This window comes from Ochotona curzoniae, unplaced genomic scaffold (genome assembly GCF_017591425.1).
Source record: "Ochotona curzoniae isolate NIBS_2020 unplaced genomic scaffold, NIBS_Ocur_1.0 scaffold_3890, whole genome shotgun sequence".
Lineage (NCBI taxonomy): Eukaryota > Metazoa > Chordata > Mammalia > Lagomorpha > Ochotonidae > Ochotona > Ochotona curzoniae.
Window position 1 is genome coordinate 19,576,530 of NW_024467115.1, and position 23,866 is coordinate 19,600,395.

Consider the following 23,866-nt stretch of genomic DNA (forward strand, 5'->3'; position numbering starts at 1 on the left):
TCACAATGTCTGGGCTGTAGCACTTCCACCCTGACGTGCGAGGGATGCAGCAGTCCACTGATGTAGTAAACCACCTGGAAGGATGCGAGGGGCCAGGCTAAGCCTCTCCCCATCCAGGACACAGACATCTCCTCTTCCAATTCACCGTTCTTTCTAACCTTCCTTTGCAGAGACACGGTCATTTGTTTCACTTCTAAGGTTCCTCCAAAAGGTAACTCAGACCATTGTTGAAATCCTTATCTCCAAAACAAGACTTAACTTCACTGAATTAAATGCTCATAAGGTACGATCTGTAGATAATGTCTGAGCTCCCAAATAATTCCAGAATGGAATTCAATACACAGCAGGTTGTACTAACGGACTGTTGGTCATGGAAACCTTGGAGAATTACCTGTGAGGGCTGTGGTCTTGGAGGCACTGCAGGAGGATGGGCAACAACTCCAGCCTGTTGTTGTCCTACGTAAACAGATACATCTTTTTAATAAACACAGAATCATTCTGCTAGTAGAACAAATGGCCCAAAGGAACAGATGTGATCACAATGTAAAGATCTGTAAGCCTATCTGTAAGTATTTAACATGGTTGTTCTGGACCAAACGCCTTCTCTTGGACCTCATTTCTCTCGCTACCCGTTACTTGAGGCCTTCCTGCCTTGTTTCTGGGCAGCTTGCTCTCTGGGCTGCCTTCCCTTGCTCTGACTGCTCCTGAGCTATGACACATGGAGCCTCCCAAGTTGTCCCTGGCCCTGCACGCTCCACCCTTTCTACATAAATGCTTCGCAAGTCAAACATCAATCTTCCTCAGCTGAAAAAGCTTACTGCCTTGTTGGTTCCCCTCTTCCTCACCATTCCACTCACTGGCTAACACACTCATCCTCTTCCCTAACCTTCTCCTAACTCTCTTACTAACAATACTACGAGTTCTGCAAAATAAGAAACCTTGCAGTAAGTTATGACTGCTTTCCCTTCCTGCCAAATTAAGACCTATTAATATCTCCATGTTGATGCCACCACATCTTTCTTACAAAATTTGCTGTCTCAATTTTTGTATCCCCATCTTTACTTTCTGCAAACACTGGACAATCACTAAGAAAAACAAATTCTATCTCATCTGATATCTTTTCCATTAAAAGTTGTCTTCAGATAGATTTTTTTAGAAGATATATTAAAATTTAAAAATAATACTTATTATGGTCCCCTAACCCCTACCTGTGGTAACTGCAAAGGTCCGATTCATATCGAGGGATGATGATCTAGAATGAGAGGGCTGTGGCCGTGGAGGGGGAGGGGGAGGTGCAGGGTTATCAGGCGATGTTCCTGAATGAGACCTGCAAAATTCACCCCATCACAACTAGTCACGCTACTGATAATTAAGTTTTTTTTTTTTTTTTTGCTCTAAAAGCATTCAAATTTGGCTGAGCAGCAAAGGATCTTTCTAGCATGACATTTTCTCAAGCAGGCATACACATTTCACAATAAATCAAGACAGCACTATTTACAATGTACCTTGAACAAATGGTATTTAATATGGCAACAAAGTTATACATGAAAAAAAGTTGGACACTTTGAAAAGAACATTAGTTTCTGACATGGTATCAAGACAGACTATAAATCTAGTGATGATTTCCCATCCAAATTAAAGGTAGTATTATTCTGAAAAACTATTTTCAAAAAAAGAAAAATTACTTTCTGTGTGGATAGCTTTAGCTTATTTAGGCCCGGAGTTTGGTAAGCTAAGCTACTGGAGCAGCCATTTAGGCCATCCCACTGCAGAGGGAGGTCCATCTGGTTAGAGTTCATCCAGATAATCATTTTTTTGCTGCTAAAGTATTCCATGTGCCCTCTGGCCATGTGAGGTTCATACACAGAGATAAGAAGCAGAGTGCTAAGAGCTGGGCATGATGGCTCAGTGGCTAAATCTTTGCCTTGCATAAGTCGGGATCCCATGTGGGCAAGAGTTCATGTCCCAACTGCTCCACTTCCGATCTAGCTTCATGCTTGTAGCCCAGGAAAACAGTGGGACCCTGCTTTTCAAAGACATGGGACCATGCACTTGCATGGGAGACTCAGAAGAAGCTCCTGGCTTTGGTTCAGCTCACCTCCGGCTGTTGCAGCCACTTAAGGAGTGAACCAGTGAACAAAAAGATCTTTCTATCTCTCCTTCTTGCTAGAAATCTGCCTTTCCAATAAAAATAAATAAATCTTAAAAAAAAAAAAATCAGAGCTCTAAGGAAATAGGAACCTGCTTGCGTAGTCAAAAGGAAGGATGGCTCAGCTACTTCTTTGGAGACTTCTGAGTCACCGTTCTCAACACCCTCCATCATGTGGCAAAAGCAACTTACCACTTACAGAAAATGCAAGAGGAAGTTGCTTTTCTCTGGTACATGGCTTTCAGTGCATGGTGATGCCTTTGTGGATCAACCTCCAGGCCTAACCCATACTGGTTTGTGCATGTGTGAGAATGGCTACAGGTCACGCAGAGTTTCAGAGCGGGCTGGTGACCCATTACTGGACTGCACTTCCAGATGGCATATGAATGAACACATGGAAGTCTCTGGGGACTTGTTTTAAGTCTACAAAAATGGAATTCTGCTGTTTGGCTATAAAAAGGAATATACTAAATTCCTATCATATGGAACTTATCAGCTCTTTTTAGAACTTACAGAAAATATAAAGGAAATAAAGGTTTCTTTCATTTTTTTGCTCAAGTTGGAAAGAACCAAAACTATTTGTCTTTTATACAAATTCTTCTCATTGACAGAAATACTGACCTTTGACGAGTAACATTACTCCCGATCTGCTCCGGGTCAGAAGTGAAGGAGTCTGAGCTACTATAACCATCTGCTGATAAGGGAGAAGTGTCCAAATCAGATATTCAGAGCCCGGCTGATAGGTTAACAGTTTATTCCAGTGCTAATCATAAGTAAAATTGTTAATCAAATAAGTCTTGACACTTAATATAGAAGACAGAACAAGTTAAGGAGTCTAGAAAAATTAGTATTTAATGACATAGAAATATTCTAAATAAGCCATAGTACACATTGTCATTTCACATTCTTGTTTTGATGCTCCTACAGTCTTCCTCTCTCACCTATACAGGCCAAAAACTGAACTAATGCTTGATTTCCTCTCTCACATATTTTATTGCCCAAGTAAAAATCTTGTATTTTTTTCCTACAAAACGTACAAAATATAGCCAGGAATCCAACTATTTCTCAATGTTTCCACTGCCATCACTCTAGACCAACATGTGACTTCTCTTGCTTGGACTACTGTAATTATCGTCTACCTCTCTCCTGTTTCAATTTTTGTCCTCTTCTAGCCTGTTATTAGTAGACCAGCCAGAGAGTCTGTTTAGAAGGAGGGTCAGATCATGTCACTTCTCCATAAACCTAATGGCTTTTTATCTCAGTCACTCTGTCAATCTTACCCTGCTCATTGCTACTATACCACCACCAGCTAACTTCTGCCTGGCAAATGTGTTACCTAATTGTATCCCAGGTGTCTTTCTGTTCATCCAGGAGAAGTGAGCTTCCTGCCTCCAGGTTTTATGTTCACTGTTTGCTGTGCTTTAACTGCCCTGCCCTCTGGGTACCCGCAGCTGAATCCCTCATCTTCAAGCCTGAACCCAGATGTCATCTTCCAGCCAGGCTCTCCTTGATCACCTTATTTACAATATAAAATGGCACTGCTCCCTTTACCCAACTTTACTTTTACCCATGGTATGAATTAATTCTAATAAAAGGACCACTTTCCTCTTTTTTTTTTTTTCTGTTATCTAAACTGTATAGGGGCAAAGATTTTGTGTCTTTATGCTAAATTCCCACTGTATAGAACAGAATGTGGCCCACTGCAATGGCTAAATGAACAGATATATCCACAATTTCCTGTGAGAGATAAAGAAAGGAGCTAGTGGGGAAGAACCAATGAACTCAACTATAGCTATAGTGCGAAACACAGCAAGCCAGAGGCCTGTCTCAAAGCAGATGGCAATGGCAACGTGTTCGTTCATAGACAGTGTAGAGTACGTGACACAGGGAAGAGCTATCTGCTAGTTTATTCAGTGAAGACAGTATGAAACAGCTGGATAGCTGGATTCTTCAGATGCTAAATCCATGCTTATTAAATTTCAAATGCAATGTTATCTTTCACTTACCTACAGTATTTCCAGAAGCAAATTTCACTGATGAATTTATCTTATTTTCTTCTGAAAGGTCAGATGGTTTCACTAACAAGGGGCTCGTGGGATTAGTGTGATCTGGTAGAGAATCAACAGGTAAATACACAAGATTATTATAAATTAATAAGCCTCAGAGTACAACATAAGACATCATTTAGATATTCCAAAGAAACTGTAAGAAAATACACAAGATATAAGACAAAAGCATAAATCTCCTTTAATAGAATTTTGTTTTCTGTCCCTAAAGGAGATACTTTACAATTAAAATTCATTTGTGTTAGCATTTTGTAATTTTATTCTTGTAGTACAATTATTAAGCAAAATACCACACCTATAGGTATAAATTACAGGAAATAAACTGCTTTTGAGAAATCTTAACTAAAACATTCAGTCCAAAGGGAAAAATCTAAGCATTTATGTGAAACATACAATTTCAAAATTTATTTCAATCTAAAGTTTTGAACATATTTTAAAACAAATTCACAATAATGCTTCAGGATGTTAAAAATGTCACATTTTTACATGTCCTTATTTAAAACCCAATCATTTAAAATCAATAATTTCCTTTTAAGAACATCCACCTGCACATACATACCCACACACACGCACAGTAGAAAGAACCAAGTTCACACAACACAGCAACAGCTTGCTTACCACTGCCAGTTCTTTTAAGTTCCATTTCCTGCATGTGAATTTTGCTTGGAGTCATGCGAATAGGAACCGGGTGAACAATAGCAGTATCCTAGATACAAATGAAGGGAAATACAGAATTTGTATTAAAGTGCCAAGTAGCTATCAGGCAATAATGAAAATTAACAATGTAAAAACTGGTAGGCAGACTTTCTCACAGTAAGAGATGCATGAAATTAAAAAAAATTAAATTAAAAGCTCTAGAATTACACTTATATATCAGGTTTGCCATGTCTAGATGAATAATCTATTTTATTTTTTAAAATCCAGTTTAAATTGGACAATTAAGATTTGCATGCAAATGTTCATATAAAACCAGTTTAATATTTTAAAATGAGGTATGAAATTATCTCATGTCAACATGAAACTTCAAGGTTAAAGTAAACTATTTCATGACAAACCTAAAAAATAACAGACTGAAAACTCGTTTTCATCATAAACTGCTTTCTCTTTTTCACCTACCAAAATCGGGCACGATGGGAGATAATTAGTTTGAGTGTTCCCTCACACTGAGGGTGAGTGCAGGTTGTATAAAGAACCAGGACAGAAGCTGACAGGTCCCAAACACAAAATCAGATTCATAAAGCTTCTAATGGCTGGAAATACTAACTAGCATTTTAATATATGACTATGTTATCTATATCTATTATCTACTCTTGATTTATCTGTAAGTGAGGAATGCTTTAAGACTGTTCTCCAACTGAACTGCTGCTGAAAGCTAGATTTCCTACAATCCACTTAGTCACTCACTACAGGCTACCTCGGACTTGTGACGCTTTAGTGCAGCGCACCTGCTGCTGCCAGAACAACGCGATGATGTGCCCAGTTTGAGACGGCTCAGTCAGGACTAACCTCCTCTGCTCCTGTGACTCGGCGCGGCAAGCCAGAGAGCTGCCATGTTAGGCAATTCAACATCCAAATGGAGAGCTAAGATGTTTCAGGTTCTGAATCCCTTCCCACAGAAGACCAAAGTAACATTTTCTTTGCTCTAAACTAGTACTCTCAAATTAAAACCAAACAAAAAGACAAAATCCTAACAGGTAAATTTTGCTCATTTTCTTCTATCTGTTTAAATCACCCAAAGCCTTTTGAAAATCCATTCCTAATCACTCATGACACTTTTTTGACTGTAAACATGTCAGTACTGTACTGAGCATCGTTTATGATCTACATGCATTAAATTCTTTTACTTTTATCCAGTCACTCTTTCATGTAATCCCTACTTGCTGCTAGCATTGTTCAGGTACTCTTCATCTTTCCAATCTCTCCAGACCCAGTCAATCCCTGCCACTGATACCTAGGCAGTCTTCATCACCCACCCTACCATGGCAAACTGCACATGCCAGCTCCTGCTGCCTGTGAGATGAGCTTCAGCCCCTCATGTCAGCACACACAGAGAGCTTACCAATGGCATTTCAAGTACTTTCTTAGCTTTCAACACTCTCCCATATGGTGAGTTTTCAAAAGTTTGTGGAAAATATGGATTAAGAAAAAACTCCACATGGATTTCTGTTGGATTTTCTCATGGATTTTGTTACATCAAAAATGTTGACCTTTTGGTTCCATATTTTGCGTTGTTTGAAGCCCCTTTCAATCCATACAATCTACAGTATTACCACATTGAACTGACGCTTTTTCTCTCTGCTTAGCTTGTCCTGTCCGCTTGTCAATTCAAATCACCATTCAAAACTCAGCATATAATCTTTTGTGAAAACTTGTCTGAATATTGGGCCCTTTCTCTATTCACAGCTTTGCTCACAGATGTACCATGGAGGCCAGCACAATCTGCGATGATGCAATCATTAATTTTGTAAATTAAGTTGTATCCTACCAGAGACAGAACCTTGTTTCTGACATCTTATATTTATAGAGAATGCACAAGTACCTTCAGGGGGTGCTAGTATTTCAGGTAAACTGGCTGGCCACAGTCAGTGATCAGTCTAACTCTCAAACACTAAACTTTTCACATGTTCATTCTATGGCATTCAAGACCAGGCATAATCTGGCAAGGACAAGTGTGTTATAGTTCCTATCATTCTAGAATGTCCCTGGTGTTTTGATTTCTGTGCATATTAGCAGAAGCAATTTTACCACTTATTAACTGCCTAATAAGCAGTTCAAGAAAGAAATTAAATTTCTAGAAATGAAAGCATGAGACTCAAATTTTTAAGAATTCTGGGGGCTGATTGTGTCCTGGGAAAGCAGTGGAGGATGGTCCAAAGCCCGAAAGAAGCTCCTGGCCCCTGGTTTTGGATCAGTTCAGCTCTGGCCTTTGCAGCCACTTGGGGAGTGAACCAGTGGATGGAAGATCTTCCTCTCTATATCTCCTGTTTATTTTCCTTTCCAATTAAAATCTATCTTAAAAAAAAAAAAAAGAATTCTGGGAGCTGAGTATCTAATGATGGAGTATGCACATGAAATCACTGCACTGTGTAAGGGATGTCTCTAACCACGGCAGAGCAGTCTGGATCTTCACGCTCTCTTAGTTTTTGGAGTAAATGACTACCAAAAATTTTCATTAAATATTTCTAATATTGTAAGATACTCTAAATGCATAATGGAATTAAGAGTGATTATTTGTACTATCATTTAAGGGTTAGTTTCTTATTACTACATCTAAATTTCCTTCTCATTATGTTCTTTTACTGGTGCTCTGAATGAACAGAAAATATATCTAGTGTTGCTTTTTTAATTCTACATTTTTCAGAGATTAATATCAAACACATATGCTCAGCAAAAGCCCTAGATGACACATATGGTTTTTAAGTACTTAAAGACTATAAAATAAACATTTTTAAAGTATCTATACATTTTGTTTAAATTCAAACCCACCAATAATTCATTAAACCATGGTAGGAATCTGATCTTTAGTACCTCTTCTCCAATATTCACATGAAATAACAAGACCATTTTTACATTTAATTAATGAATGCTGGCTGTTTCTGATCAGAAATGTTTTGATAAAACACTGTCCCTTTTCCTCTATTTTTTTTGCACAGTTTGTTTAAAAAGCCCTACTTCTACATTCCTCTCTTGTTCCCTCTGTATTTACTTCCCCTTTGAAAAGTGCCTCTCAGTAGGTCCTTAACAGGAAACAAAGCACAACAGAGAAAAGCTGGAGAGAGAACAGCAAAAAGAATGATTGAACCTTAAGCTAAGGCCTTGGATCTTCAAGCAACCTGAGGGCCAGAGGCAGCATATGTGCAAATAATTTTCTGGGGTTAGAATTTATTTTTTTTATGTCAAGATGTGAACTTTGTAGCATTTTCAAAACAATACAGTAAACCACATGAAGACAAGACAGGCTCCTATGCACTCAGGCAATCTTTGACCAACAACTCTTTTTGGTTTGTTGAACTTGATTCTAACAGAATGCAACGTACTAAATAAATAAAAGCTGTATTATTTAGAGTGAAATTAAATGGTGACACTGCAAAAATATTTACATATGAAGTACATATTACATGATGTGCAAGCATACAAATAAATATTGACTTGTAAGCGTCACTACGTTGAAATAAGCAGTATGTGCTCAACAGAACATATACTTCATTAGCAATGACAAGGTTAATCAAATCAATCATCACAAAATGCTCCTTAAGACACAAGTGCCAGATTTTTAAAACATAGCTTTCTGTAAATTCTAATTAGAAAATGTAGAGTGATAAAAATGTTTTTTCCACAATAAGCACAAAAAAAATTGAAAAGTTTGCCACAATTTCCCTTCACACACTCCACTGAATCATGCATATCAGCTAAAAACCACAATGAATGGAAATTTGGGTTAATAAAATTAATTTCAAACAAGCAAGCTAAGTGATTGACTTACAGGATCAGCTGGTGCAATGTTAGAATCAAATTGGGTCAGAGTTTGTGAGCTTGAAGAGCGTTCACTAAATGTCTCCCACTGCTGAACAGACAGAGGAGAGACAGGTCAGCATGATGAGAAAGCTGCAGGAGAAGACCACTGGGGAAGATGGAGCAGAGTCATTCAGAGGCTGCACGGCAAGCTGTGTTGCAAAGATCTAATAAAATCCCATAATTTTTACCTTTCCATAAACATACTTATCTATGCTGGATCATCATGTAATGTAAGGAGAACAGTTTCACAATCAAAAATATGGTAACATTCTATTGCAATCTCTATGGAAGAGATCAAGCCTTGCAGAATCACAACTTAAAACACAAAAAAGGAACAGAGTGTGGCCACCAAACAAAAATGTAAAGAGTAACTTCAAACCCTTGTTTAAAATTCAGATGGTAACGGTAAATTTAGTAATACCAATGAATCAAAGTTTTGGATAGAACAAAGCAAGTCAGGGTGACTTGCCAGTGCGACCCCTGAAGGATGGTTCTATTATGTATGCGAATATACCATCTACATGTATAAATATCTAATGAAATATCATGAAGATAAAATGCAAAGAATTCTGGACTTAATATATGTCTTAGATTATGCCAATCTATAGCAAGTCAAGCCCTGCAGTGAGCACTACCAACAGGGCCATGCCAGACCACAAGATAGAGGTGCCAGCCACCCCAATCCCAACCCCATGCTAGGAAAACCAGAATGCAGCCACAAATGAGAGCAAATCAAGCATCTGAGTATGTGTTATAAATAGAGGATGATTTCTGATATGAATTCTGATGATTTTCTTCAAAAAGAGGTACACAAAGAAATAACATACCTCTTAAAAAGGGTGGTGATAAATCAGCATTAATTAAATTAAAATGATTTTGTTTTTGAGATCAGTAAAAGAATACAGAATTTTTATACCAAAACTACATTAAAATGACTATTTGAATCTGATATTATAGAATCACCAGTTATCCTCTGAAGAGGGAAAAAACATCTACACGTCAAACAACATTTACACACACAGATGTTCTCACAAACACAAGCATTCCGACTACTTCCTTTAACCTTTCAGGTAAGTGCACTGCTGATGCTTCAAAGTTCAACTTACTATTTAAAAGAGTGATACACAATTTGAGAAGACATGTAGAAATTAAGTATTAGCAAATGAGTACATTGGTGAAAACAATGTACAGAAATGGCTAATATAATCAACAGTTTTCTCTAATAGAGGAGTTAATACGAAAATTGATATGAAAAAATTCTGATTTGTTAAATGTCCCACGAATAAAAAAAAACACAATACACTTGTCATGGGATAATACTTCATAGAACTGTATTTTCAATATAATTTTCTTTGATAATCACTGTTGCCTAGATGCAATATTAAAAATATTAAACATTTTTAAATATATTATAAATACTTTTTAAATATTAAAAGTCCTAATTTTTCACTGTGTTCATGCAGAAGCAACTGGAGGTCAGAGAGACACACTTGTATCTCCATGACGTAAGGACTATGATTAAGAGCACAGGTCTTCAGAATCAAACCACTGGAATCCTGGTCATGATATGCAAACTTAAGTTATGTAACCTCTTCATTTCAGTTTCTCCAACTAGAACATGCGATCAATCAAACCTACCTCATGGGCTTGTTCTAAGGATTTAAGGAATAACTTTGCTGCAAAGTGTTGGAGCTGGGGAAGGTGACGCAGCAGTTAAGATGCTGCTTGGAATGCCTGCATCCCACACAGGAATGCAACTCCACTCTCGATTTTAGTTCCCTAATGAGTGCCCTGAGAGGCAGCAGGTGGTGGCACAAGTGGCTGCTCCCAGGACTGAGTTCCTGGCTCCTGGGTTTGGCCTGGCCCAGCGCTGGTTACTGCTGACGAAAGATCTTTTTCTGCTTTTCAAATGAATTACTAAGTAAAAATCAGAAAAAATGAGTATGTCAAGCAGTTTTCTGTTTGCAGTGTTCTCTGATATTATTAGCTCATCCATAACTACAGGTGCTAAATAATATCTACAAGAGTAGTAGTGCTTTGTGGCAGACAAAACCTAATCTTATATTCTAAGTAGAAATCTTTTGCAAATAGAATTAAGGCATCTCAAAGCTGTCTTTTCAATATTTTAGTTTTTTCCACCTAAAGTTTAAAAAATTTCAAAACTCATGATGTTATTTATAAAATATGAAAAAAGTGATAGGAGTATTTAGGTAGAAAAAATATAACTATTGTAATCAGAATTCAGAAAGGAATTCTATTCCCAGTCTATAAACCTGGATTTTAGCTCTAAGATATTTTTGGAAAAGCTGTTTTTATTTACAAATTGATACCCTGGATATATGTATACAGATATACATATATAAAATATATAATTGTTTCAATCTGGTTATTCTTTATATACTCTCCATAAACATTGTTTACAAGGAATCTTTCAAGGTTGGAGTCCCTCCCTCCCTCCCTCCCACGACACATGAGGTTATGGCAGGATGAATGGCATGTTGTTAGAATGCCTCAGATCAGCCACTAATTACGATTATGTCATAAAGCAGCAGCAAGTAGCATAAAATGCCAGCTCCTTTTGTTTTTTAATTGTTCAAAACTAAAATGCTTTTTAACCTAGTACTTTCTGGCTACAAAAAGACATGGAAAGCACAATAGCTTAGAACCTTCTTCTGAAAGTTAACAAGCACAATCTAAAAGTAATACAAAATATAAGAAAAAATTGTGACTAGTTCGCATAGGAAACTGCTCTAACGGGACAGTAGAGGGGTTTACAAATGGAGTTCTCCAAAGCTGGTTTGTTTGAGAGGCCACAGGGCACTGGAGTTGTGACTTATTGCATGACTTCCAATGCTAAGACCCCAAATGCATTATCACATACCTTGTTTATTGGACCCAAAGGCAGTGAATACAGTGGATGTAGCAACTGACCCAACATAAAAGGACTCATGCACAAATCTTAGTTCTTGTCTGATACTAAATATGAGATCATGGCCCAATCATCCATCTTTCTAATGTCCACAGTGTGCATCTGCCCCCTTGTAACCCACAGGGTTGTAGTGTGAGTAGTGGTAGAGAACCCATAACGGTAGCTGTACTGTGAAGTCCTCAAAAAGACTCACATTTACACATTTATTATATTTTATATGCTCTTTCAACAATGCATGCATGCTCAAAAATCTATAGGCTGAATTTGTTCTGCTTGGAATTCTTACCTTAAAAAATTAATTTTTTAAGAAGAAAAAGGAAGCATTGCTAACCTCACTGCTCTGATTGAGCTCAGGCCAAGTCTGGTTTAGTGATGGCATTGACGGCGACTTGCTTGGAGGTGCTTCTGCAGGAGAGCCTGAATAACCTACCTCACCTGGCTGGTCCCCCACATCTGCAATTTGAAAACAGAGAAATTCTCTAAAGACAATGCATTTTTGTGTAAGAACATTTACTCACAAAACATCGTGACTCACAAACAGTAGTTCTAAAATCTGAAGTTCTCTTCCTCATATTCCCAAAGTAAAAAGAGTAACAATCACAATAGAGTACTTCTTACTGCTCAGGGTCTATGTAAATCCACGGCTCTTCACAAAAATAAAATCCAGTTAGGAATAAACAGAAGGAATAACATTGTCCGTAATAATACCGCAAGAGGACATGTGCTCTGTAATTGCTCACAACAGAATGGATGTGGGTCAGTTTTCCAAAGTGTAGTCCACAGAATACTGATCAGGTGGCTTTGAAAAATTGGGTTTTTGGCTCAAAGAAGGCTGGGATAGTCCAATTCCCTGCTGCAGCATTCTGTAACAGGACTTGGCAATTTCCCACAGGAAATAAACTTTCAGTCTTTCTAAAACACAAATATTTTTATCACATTAAAATCCCTCAATGCTCCATTTTGGAACTAACAATTTATCTTAGTTAGCTGACTGATTGTTACTACTCATATTTTCTCACTATGTAGCTCACTTATAACCAAAAAGCAGCACATTACTCCCCGTCGTGGGTGACAAAGCCAGTGAGCCCAGATAAACCTGAGCTTTCAACAGGCTGACTTCAATGAGCTGGCTACAAATCCAGCACACAATTTCAAACTTGTGTTTTTAAGATTTGTTAATTGTTTTTAATTGAAAGGAAGATTTCCAGAGAGAAGGAAAGACAGAGAGAAAGGTCTTCCCTCCCCTAGTATACTCCCAATTGGCTGCAATGGCCAGAGCTGAGCTAATCCAAAACCAGGGACCAGGAGCTTCTTCAGTTTTTCCCACATGGGTGCAGGGTCCCAAGGCTTTGGGCCATCCTTTATGGCTTTCTCAGGCCACAAGTAGAGAGCTGTATGGGAAATGGGAAGAGCTGGGATACAAAGTGACACCCATATGGGATTCTGGGGTTTGGAGGCGAGGATTTAGCCACTAAGCTATTGTGCTGGGCCCTCAAACTGCTTGTCAAAATAAGTGAAGTATCATCTACTTTAAGTTACAACTGTCTTGGTTCAGGCCTTGGGGTTGGGGGCGGCTTGCAGCTCCCTGCAGTGTAGCAGCTGTGGGGGTGCCCCTGCCGGGCCAGACCCAATGCTGGGTACTCAGGACAAAGCCACTGCTGAAAGGCAGTGAACAAGTCCTTGGCTTTATATGTAAAAAACTGCCTGAGCAGGCCCTCGGAGTGTGCCTTACATCGGGGACCTGGGATGGGTAGGAGGCTGGGTGGGGCTTTTCCCTTTATTTCTCCCCTGACCCGAGATACAGGGCGAAAAATGATATCGTGTGTAAACAACGGTATTGCCCACTTTTCTGTAGCCCTTGACCCTTTGTACCCTAATCAACTGAGATTAAAAAAAAAAAAAGTTACAGCTGCCTTATTTTAAAACACCTGCAAATTATATTTAAAAAGAATTTCAACTAACTAAAGTTTTAATCCAATTTTCCATGGCTTTGAATATAATTTCAGTCAATAGGGAATACTTGATAAGTTTAGAATCCATATCAAAAATATGATTGCATTATTTGTTGCCATCTCTGTCTCACCAAGGACAAACCGAACAAAACAGCATCCAAGTTTCTCCACCAGGAAGATATCTGACATTCAATGTTAGCAAACTACAGCTGTCAACTTTTCAATCTATTCAAATCTAACTTTTAGCATTAAAATTCAATTATTTCTTAATTTCTTTTTACTCTTCCAAACTCATTCTCCCTTACTATCATTTTCATAAAACCTCAACTATTGATAGTTTGAAAAGTTTCTAGACTTTCCTTCTACCCGTTATGTTACATGACTAAGAACTATTCCTTTTGGATCACTCTGATATCACACTTTCATAATTAAATCACACTGTGTGTTTTCATTAATTGTTGTTTCCCGAGATCAGGAATTGTTTCTTTCTTAGTCCTGTATTTTCGCAATGAAGCTCAACAGTTAAGACACTGCATTGGGAATTTTGTGCACCGTAACAGAGAGCCTGGACAGGCACCTCAGTCTGCTTCCAAGGCCAGCGTCCTGTGAACACACAGCCTAGAACACTACCTGATGGCTCGAGCAGTAGGATGCGAGCGGCCCGTACTTAAGACCCAGCTGAGCTCCAGGTTCCCGGCCTTGGCCTAGCCAAAGAACATGCTGTTTCCTGAGATCAGGAATTGTAAATTGTAAATTTGTAAATTGTAAATTTCAAAGAACATGTCAGGGGAGTTAAAAACCAGTAACAGGTAGGAATGTTTCAGATACTATTAAGTGAAAAACTCCAAATTATCTTAGAGAAGTAATGAAAATATAATTAATAATAAATAGTTGCGGCAACTTTCTCATTGGATAGTTTGGCTTTCTGTGGAAATAAAATGATGGCTCTTGCTCCTCCCCCTGACCTGTCTACCTTGTTCTATCAACACCCTGGCAGAGAGCTTTAGACTGCACCCTTCTGGCAGCAGCTGCAGCTTTCCTCTGGCCCAACACAGCGCACAACCTGGTCTCCGGCTGCGATCCTGCATTGCACCTGAGGGCTCTGCTCAGCCCCCAACACCCTCGGAGCATCAGGGTGGAAAAAGAACACAGGCCAAATCACTTGTGACAGTTATCCTCCCGCCCAGGACTACTTTATAAAAATATTTCCATATAAGAAGAAGCAACTATTCCCATACGTAAGAAGAGACAATTCGGTATGACCATGCTAACATTCAACTTAATTCCAGCTTTATTCTAGGTTTATGAAAACTGGTCCTTTAAAGAATATGGCAAATTCAGAGATTCAGTGTAGAACAATGAGAGTATTTCATAAATTTCATGGAAAATTAGAACTAAAAGTTTATTTTCATGCAAAACATTTTTGGAACTCTATGCACGTTTTTTTACAATACACATTCTCCATGAATTTCCAAAAGATTTCTTATGTCTGCTGAATAATCCTTTTCTTAAACAGCTTTATTTTTTATTATTATAAGGTTGTACATCAGAAACAATTATACATATCCCAAAGTTGTGTGATTTAAAACTAATTTTGGTTTCAAGCAGCAAAAAAATCCAGAAAGCTTTTTTTTTTTTTTTTTTTAAGATTTATTTTTATTATTGTTTCATTGGAAAGGCGGATATACAGAGAGGAGAGACAGAGAGGAAGATCTTCCGTCCGATGATTCACTCCCCAAGTGAGCGCAACGGGCCGATACTATGCCGGTCCGAAGCCAGGAGCCTCTTCCAGGTCTCCCACGCGGGTGCAGGTTCCCAAAGCTTTGGGCCGTCCTCGACTGCTTTCCCAGGCCACAAGCAGGGAGCTGGAAGGGAAGCGGGGCTGCCGGGATTAGAACCGGCGCCCATATGGGATCCCGGGGGTGCAAGGCGAGGACCTTTAACCACTTGCGCCACCGCGCCGGGCCCCAGAAAGCTTTTGATTGTGAAAGGTCAAGGCTGTTTTATTTTTTTATTTTTGAAAGTCAGATATACAGAGTTACAGAGAGGAGGAGAGGCAGCGAGGAAGATCTTCCCAAGTGGTCACCACAGCTGGAATTGAGCCCATCTGAAGTCAGGAGCCTGGAGCTTCTTCCTGGTCGCCCACACTTTGGGCTGTCCTCTACTGCTTTCCCAGGGCACAAGCAGGAAGTTAGATGGGTAACAGGGCTGCCAGGACACAAACTGGTATCAATATGGGATCCTGGAGCATGCAGGTGAGGATTTTAGCCACTGGGCTACTGCACCAGGCCTGAAGGGTCAAGGTTCTAATCTCATTTAATAGCTTCATCAAGGCAAAAGCAACTATAACTTCTACCTAGTTTGGAACATTAACATTATTCTTGAAATAAAAAGTATTAAAAATAAAAAAAATAAGTGAATTTGGATGATCTTTCAGTCTTTAAAAAGACTACCAATGGTAATTTTTTCATTCATACTTAGACAGGGATAAGCACAGGCATAGGCAGAAAGACATCAACACTTCATTAAGGGCTGGCCTATCAGCTTAAACCTCTGACTGCAACACTAAAATCGCATATGAATGCCAGCCTAAGTTTTCAGCTGCTTCACTTCCAATTCAGGTTCCTGCCGGTAACCTGGGAAAGCAGCAGACGACAGCCCAGGTACCTGGGCCCCTATACCCATGTGGAAGACATGGAGGAGGCTCCTGGCTCCTTACTTTGACTTGGCCCAGTCCTGGCAGTTGCAGCCATTTTGGGAATGAACAAGCAGGTGGAAGATCTCTGTCTCGTGCTCCTTCTCTGTAACTCTGCCTTTCAAAGAAATAAAATAAATCTTAACAAAAAAACAAAACAAAAAACATATAGAGACAACAGAATTTAAAGTTTATTTAGATTCTTTTAATTAAAAAAAAAAAAACTTAATTTAGAACACTTTGAGTATTACTGTATGCACCAAAACCTAAAAACTAAGTTCTAAGACAGACGTCATGGTGCGGCAGGTCACCCCTGCTGAGGATGCCTGCATCCTGTATCAAGAGTCAGCCTGATTCCCAGGAACACGACTTCCACTTCACCCAAACGGGATACCTGAAGTTTTCAGTTTCCAGTTTTGACCTGGCACAGCCCTGGCTGTTGTATTTGGGAGGAGTAAACCAGCACAAATGAAAGGTATCTTTCTCTCCTACCATTCTCGTGTAGTTTTTCTCTTTTAGGGATGATCTAGATTTGTCTGGCCAAAGTCTTTGCCAGCATTTGAGTAGTTCTAATTAGCATGACCAATTTCATTAATGGCACATCCTTGTCAGTATTTGTAATTCAACTGTACTGTTTTGCTATCTGCAATACCCAACTATCCTGAAAGAAATGACCCTAGTGTTATACACACAGAGAGGAAGGGAGAACCTGTACTTAGTACAGCATTGTTTTAAAGGTCAGGACAGAAAATAATCCATCAATAAGAAACCAGTAAAACTAAAACATATATATGATATGATGAATATTATAAAGAATGAGACAGTGTACTGATGATGGAAAAGGTATCCAACACAATGTAGGTTTTCATAGGCTAAACATTTTTGCATAAATAGAATAGATATTTAACAGTGATTTGCTTTTCCCATTGTAGTCTCAAGCCTGAATTCACAGTGCCCTGTGCAGAGCTCTCTTCCCTGACTGACTTCTACAAACATTCCTGCTGGAAGTTCCTCTCAGGCGTCACAGGGTGTATGCTATGGCACCCTATAAAACAATGACACAGACACCCTCATCTGTTTCAAAAGAATGCTTATAATAAAGCAGAGAAAAGAAACACATCCTCCTTTCCCCTCACTCCACATCCCAGACACTGCTGAGCTGCTGAAATAAGCAGTATGATGTGGACATAGAAAGCAGCAGCTCATTGTCAAAATTTAAAAAAAAAAAAAAAAGAAAGAAAAGAAAAAAGAAAAAAGAAAACAGCAGCTCAGTCACTTAATCACTCAAAAATGCAGGGTGGTCGTTTGGGACAGCAATTAAAATGCCATCTGGAATGTCCGCATCTCACATCCGAGCGTGGTTTGAGTTTCAGCTTCACGTTCAATTCCAGTTTCCTGTTAACTAGACTCCACGGGAGGCAGCTGGTGATGGCTCGAGTACTCAGTTCCAGAACGGGAATCTCCTCCTGCAACTGGCTTGGCCTGCCCTTGGATGTTGTGGACATTTAGGGAATTAACCACGAGTTCTTGATCGATCTCTCTCAAACACAAAATACTTTTTTTCCTTTAATGTTGAAGAAGGAGCAGGAGTGTGGCCTGGTGGCTTCTACTGGGTGTCCAGGCAACCATTAGCATGGCTGCATCCCAGTTCAGTTACCCAAGTGCAGCCTCAGCTCTGGCTGACAAGCAGAGCAGTGACTCAGTCAGATCTGTGCACTGAGTTCCTGGCTCCTGGCTTCAGACCCTCAACCTCTGCAGCCACCTGGGGAGTGAGCCAGGGGCTGAGAAACTTCTGCTTCTCTTTCTCTCTGCTCTCAGATTAAAATAAACAAGGAAATACATAAAAGCAGAAAAGTAAATATACATACTCCATGTGTATGCTGCTAAGTACTAAGAAACAAGGAATAAAATCAATCTAGCTGCTGTCTAACCACAGGTGGGTAGCTCAGTTTAAGACAAAGCTGTGTATCAATCTGAAAATAAAGTGCCAACTCTGTTACAAAAGGTAAGATTCTTTGGAAAATGAATTTAAGATACAGAGCATGTCAATATGTTTTCCAGTGAGAAAAAAGTATCACTGTGGAATCGGTCAGCTTTTCTAAGATACACATTCTTTTTAAAAAATTCATCTTCAGAAACAAATTCTGCCAATTTTGTATGCTTTCCTTTATAACAGAACCCAAATTTCCCTTTCTATTTACTTTAGCTACCAAAGTCACTGCTGCTGCTATAAATACATTGACTCAGCTCTATTTAATTACTTCTGCTTATGATCTTTAGTTGTTCTGTTATCTAATAGTTAATCCCATGATAAATCTGTTTAAATGAGTTATTAAGAAGATCCATATTAACCCCTCCATGATTGCATGCCTAGAAAAGCCTAGAATTCAAGTCACAACTGCTACCCATCTGTCTCTAATAGGTATCTGTTAGAATACTTGTCGAGTCACATTGTATTATGTTCCAACATTACAAATCTAAGATTTTGTATTTTCAAAGGCAGAAAAATATGCAGAAAAAAATGTACTTTTAAATGGCATACATTTAGCATTACTTCATCCAATGACTGTCTACTGAGCAATTTAGTACATGCCTGGCACACGGCAGTGTCTCTAGGGCACTACCAGTATGATACATAAACACAGCAAGCATGAGTGATGCCATGAGAAGACAGCAACCACCTGTGCCCAGTTAGAAAGCTCTATAAGCAAGCAGATACTCGAGCAAAATTCTACTCACCCAGAACACTATCTGAGAATTTTTCCCTCAACTTAAAACTGTTAAAAATAAAGCTACTTACAATGTTTTATAAATACTGACTGACCCAAAGCATCAAAAGATAAAGTCTATATTCAGACATGAACCTCAAGTTTATGATAGGTAAAATCAAACAATTGGTTAGGTTGTACCCCACCCTCCAAAAATAGTATTGCAGGGGCCTGGTATGGTGGTCTGGTGGTTAAAATCCTCACCTTGTATGCACTGGGATCCCATATGGACACCGGTTCTAATCCCAGCAGCTCCACTGCCCATTCAGTTCCCTGCTTGTGGCCTGGGAAAGCAGTCAAGGACGGCCCAAAGCCTTAGGATCCTGCACCCGTGCGGGAGACCTGGAACAAGCTCCTGCCTCTTGGCTTTGAATTGGCTTAACTTTGGTTGTTGCAGCCACTTAGGGAGTGAATTAATAGAAGATCTTTCTCTCTGTCTCCTCTATGTACATCTGCCTTTGCAATAAAAACAAATCTTAAAAAAAAAAAAACAGTATTACAAAAATTTTCACTTACAAAGCAAATTTGTATGTGACACTGTGTGGTTGAATTGCTTATAATAAGTTCTATTTAAAAACTACATGTTATGTCAAGATGAAGAAAAAATTGCCTAAAATTTGATACCTTTAAAATTACAGTGCAACAATACATTACACATAGGCAAATAGTACTATCGATATAAAATTGGACAAAACCACAAATGCCCAGAAAAGAAATTATTTGTAAACAAAGAAGTTTACAAGGAAACTGATCTTATTTAAATTGCATAAAGGAAAAACAAGTCCAATTATTACATGTTAAAAGCAGTTTTCTGGATCTCAATGTAACAGATGGCCAAATCAAGTTAAGTCTCTACAAGAAGAAAAAAGCTTAAGCTTTGGACAAATATTTGAACACCATGGTTAAGATACCATGTGGGGACCCAGTGCAGTAGCCTAGTAGCTAAATCCTTGCCTTATATGTGCTGTGATCCCAATCGGGCTGGTTTGTGTTCCGGCAGCCCACCCAGCTCCCTGCTTGTGGCCTGGGAAAGCAGTAGAGGACGGCTCAAAACCTTGGGATCCTGGACCCACATGGAGACCCAGAAGAAGTTCCTGGCTCCTGGCTTCTAATTGGCTCAGCTTTGGCCATTGTGGCCACTTGGAAAGTGAAGCAGCAGACGGATCTTTCTTTTCCTCATCCTCTCTCTAAATCTGCCTTTGCAATAAAAAATAAACCTTAAAAAATCTTAAAATCATAAATCTTAAAAGAAAGAAAAAAAACCAATCCATTCTGGCATGCCTGGAGTCATGGCTCCACTTCCCATAGCAGCCTTCCTCCTAAGGGCATCATGGCAGCAGTGGTGCAGGTTCCAGCACCCTAATTCCTGTCGCCCTGCCGCCCACAGGAGTTCCCAGCTTGCCCATCAGTTTAGTCTAGAACCAGCTGGGCATCTGGGAAGTTAACCAATGCACGCAACGTTCCCATCTCTCTGCCTTTCAAGTACAAACTAACACTTTAAAAAAAATAAAAAATAAGTTTGGAGCACAATGTTGTGGCAGGCTAATGCTTCACCTCTGGCACCTGCGTTCCAATGGGGGCACCGGTTCAGGTCTCAGCTGCTCACTTCTGACACAGCTCCGTGCAACAGGCCAGGGAAAGCACAGGAGGACAGCGGAAAGGCTGAGGCTCCTGCATTCACATGAGACACCCAGAGGAGCTTTTGGTTTCCAGCCTCACACAGGAAGAGCTCTGGCTAATGCAGCCATTTGAGGAGTTAACCAATGGACTGAAGATCTCTCTCTGATACCCTGACTTTACAGTGAAAAAAAAAATCTTTTTTAAAAAAGGACTAAGTTTGATTTAAATTATTTTCTTGCATTACCATGCTATCAGTTTTCAAAAGATTATAACAAAGCTATTAAACTTTATACACACAAAGCCCCATTTTCAAAATGACGATACTGAAAGCATAAGGAGTTCCATAATTTCATCTCAGATTAGCTATACAAAGTATGCCTTTTTTTCTTCTTAAGTACCAAATCAAAGCACATGAAGCAAAGTTACTTAACAAGTATTTCATACTTCAGTTCAAGACTGAGATCTGGAATGATCACAAAACCATAGGCTTCTCCTAGAAAAATGCTAAAAAAAAAAAAAAAAATTAAAGGTACACTGTAAAAATGAACCTATTGGTAAAATTCAGTGTGCAATTCAGGTGTTAAAATATGAATGGCACACAATGCATATTTCATATATAAGAACAGTAAATGGTTAGAATTTGCCCACGGACACAGGCTAATTAATTAGCAAAACTAGAAGCACATTCAAATTCTTGCCTCTTCCTGACAGTAATTTCATGTATATGACTCCATCTGTATAATTAAGGTAATAAAGTCATAGCATAAACATTTCTGTTAAAGGGATGCTGCCTGATACACCTGCTCTTATGACAGACAAACGGGGTTGTAACTTCCCCTTTAAAAGAATTAAGATCTCTATCATTGTACCGAAAAGAGAATTTGTATATTTATATACATATTTCATATATTAAAACCAAGATAGTCACTGGGTTTTAAAAAGGCTCATTAAGAACTTAATATCAGACTTCCTTTTGTTCATCTGGAACTTAAGAAAACCAATATAATTTTAGCCTTGACATTGTTTTTTCTTTAAAAGAGAGCTACTAGTAAATAAGAACATAAGTGTTCTTGTTAAGAAAATAGCATTATCTATAATCAAACACAAATTCCCAGATTACTTTAAAGGCTCCAGAAAAGAGTTTGTGTCCTAAAGAAAAACTTTGCAACTGCAAAGACATAATGAGGAATCAGGTAATTCTTTTCAACAAATTAAGTTAAACAGAAGGTATGTTACACAGGGGGAAAAAAAAAAGACGACTATACTGCAATTAAAACTCTTCAAAACCCAACAAGTTGCAAGTATAAACATGAAACTTAAACTTTATTTGTAAAAGGTGACTGAAAAAGACATTAAAATTCTGCTTATACATCTATTCTTATGGCAAATCAATGTGCTTGATGAAATGGCCACACTATTAAGCTAAGTCTTAGCATCTTTCTTGATTTAACTTCCAGAATCAAGTGTTAATGCTTAGTGGCTTCCAGTCTTACCTGCTGAATCTTCCAAATCAATCAGTTTGGGCATTAAGCTTTCGGGGAGCTTTTCTGGTAAGTCATAGCCATTCTTCCTGGCCACCACCAGATGGAAAGCAGCACAGAATTCATCAAGGGTCAGTGCACCATCTTTATCAAAGTCTGAGAGTTCCCTAGAAACAAACCTACTATGAATATTGCCACATCGTAAGCTGAATTCCTGCATTTCTCAAGAAAAGAAAAATAAATTACTTTCTCACTCAAAAATGCAGATTCAGTAAATCTGAAAATCTCATATAAAGTTGTATAATTTAACCAATAATAAAATACAGAATCCAGATGTTTGGTATACAGGTGATCATGTGTGTGACTCTTTCAATTTTCCTCTATGGTTGAAAACCTTTATAAAATGCCCCAAAACCCTAGTAATTAAATTCACACACACACACAAAGACCTCATATACAAAGCATTTAAAGTAAGGTATAAGACATTAAATTTTAAAACATTTTGTTTTACAAATATTCAGTAGTATACATTTTAAGCTTCAAAGAGCACTACAAAGCTTGATATAAAATAAAACTGCCCCACTGAACTGTCAATGCCACCTTCTAGATGCAGAGGTCACCACTTTTATATTGCCACTTTAAACTACATAGAGCATGTATATCCTGATCTTTCTGTTTTAATTCTACATCATATGCTAACAGTTCATGTTATTAAAAATTTAACAACAAAATAACTAAGACTATATAGTAATATAAACTATAAATATATGTATTCATCTGATTGCAGCTATTCCAAGTGTTAATACTTTATGTTTCAAAGGTACTGAGGCTGGTGTTATGGCAAAGCTGGGAAGCCACTGCCTGTGGGACTGGCATCCCATGTGCATACCAGTTCAAGTCCCAGCTGCTTCACTTCTGATTCAACTTCCTGCTAATACACCTGGGAAAGCAGTGAGAGATGGCTCAAGTCCTTGGAGCCCTGCAACCACAACGCAGACTTGAAAGAGGCTCCGGGCTTTGGGTCAGCCCAGCTCTGCCTATTGCGGCCATTTGGGCAATCCACCAGGGAACATAAGATCTCTCTCTCTCTCTCTCATTGTCTTTCAAATAAATAGACCTTCAAAAAATTAATAAATAAAAAGAAGCAATAACTATGCTTTTCAAACTTACGGCTTGGACTTATTAAGCCTGATAAAAATCGAATGAGTAAACATAACCATGTATAAACAACCTAGGTTTTATTTCACACGTAATGCTAATATTGCTTTAAAAATTTTAGCACATTACAAACATGCACCGTTACCAGTGTTACTAACTGCTACAGTATGAGAGAAAAGCTGGCTACTTCAAGGTAGTACTGGGGTCATCAAAACATTCTTGAGGCAGTCTAATGGCTTAAGTTTCCGTAATGTATATGCTGTAATCTCCTTTGGATTAACCCACATTACCCAACTAATGACATATCACACTTACCAAATATGAGAAAGTTCAAGAATAGGAAGTTTTGATTTTGTAAAAAATTCTTTAGCTGCAGATCCTGAAATATTAAAACAGTTCTGTTTAATATTATTCTGAACTTTTAGATCAAAGGGTAGAATGCAAGGTTAAGAGTCTCAAGACTTTTCATAGGGAAAGTGTCATGTTTCTGGTCTCCAGTGATTGATAAACCATTTAACACAAATAATTTGAGA

At 38.5% G+C, this 23,866-nt stretch overlaps 1 protein-coding gene across 6 annotated transcripts in view; it reads right to left on the reverse strand.

Annotated features, from left to right (window-relative positions):
* Window positions 1–23,866, reverse strand: part of REPS1 (RALBP1 associated Eps domain containing 1) — an 80,235-nt gene that overhangs the window by 10,030 nt on the left and 46,339 nt on the right. For 2 of the 6 annotated variants that reach the window (XM_040965498.1, XM_040965496.1), the window contains exons 7-15: window positions 23,649–23,712; window positions 22,188–22,342; window positions 11,991–12,112; window positions 8,699–8,779; window positions 4,834–4,921; window positions 4,156–4,257; window positions 2,771–2,843; window positions 1,209–1,327; window positions 392–456 (exon numbers count right to left, since the gene is read on the reverse strand). In XM_040965498.1, coding sequence (XP_040821432.1) covers window positions 392–456; window positions 1,209–1,327; window positions 2,771–2,843; window positions 4,156–4,257; window positions 4,834–4,921; window positions 8,699–8,779; window positions 11,991–12,112; window positions 22,188–22,342; window positions 23,649–23,712 — 869 coding nt within the window. The remainder of the gene's footprint in view (window positions 1–391; window positions 457–1,208; window positions 1,328–2,770; window positions 2,844–4,155; window positions 4,258–4,833; window positions 4,922–8,698; window positions 8,780–11,990; window positions 12,113–22,187; window positions 22,343–23,648; window positions 23,713–23,866) is intronic. The other 4 variants (XM_040965497.1, XM_040965500.1, XM_040965499.1 and 1 more) reach the window with 4 other exon arrangements.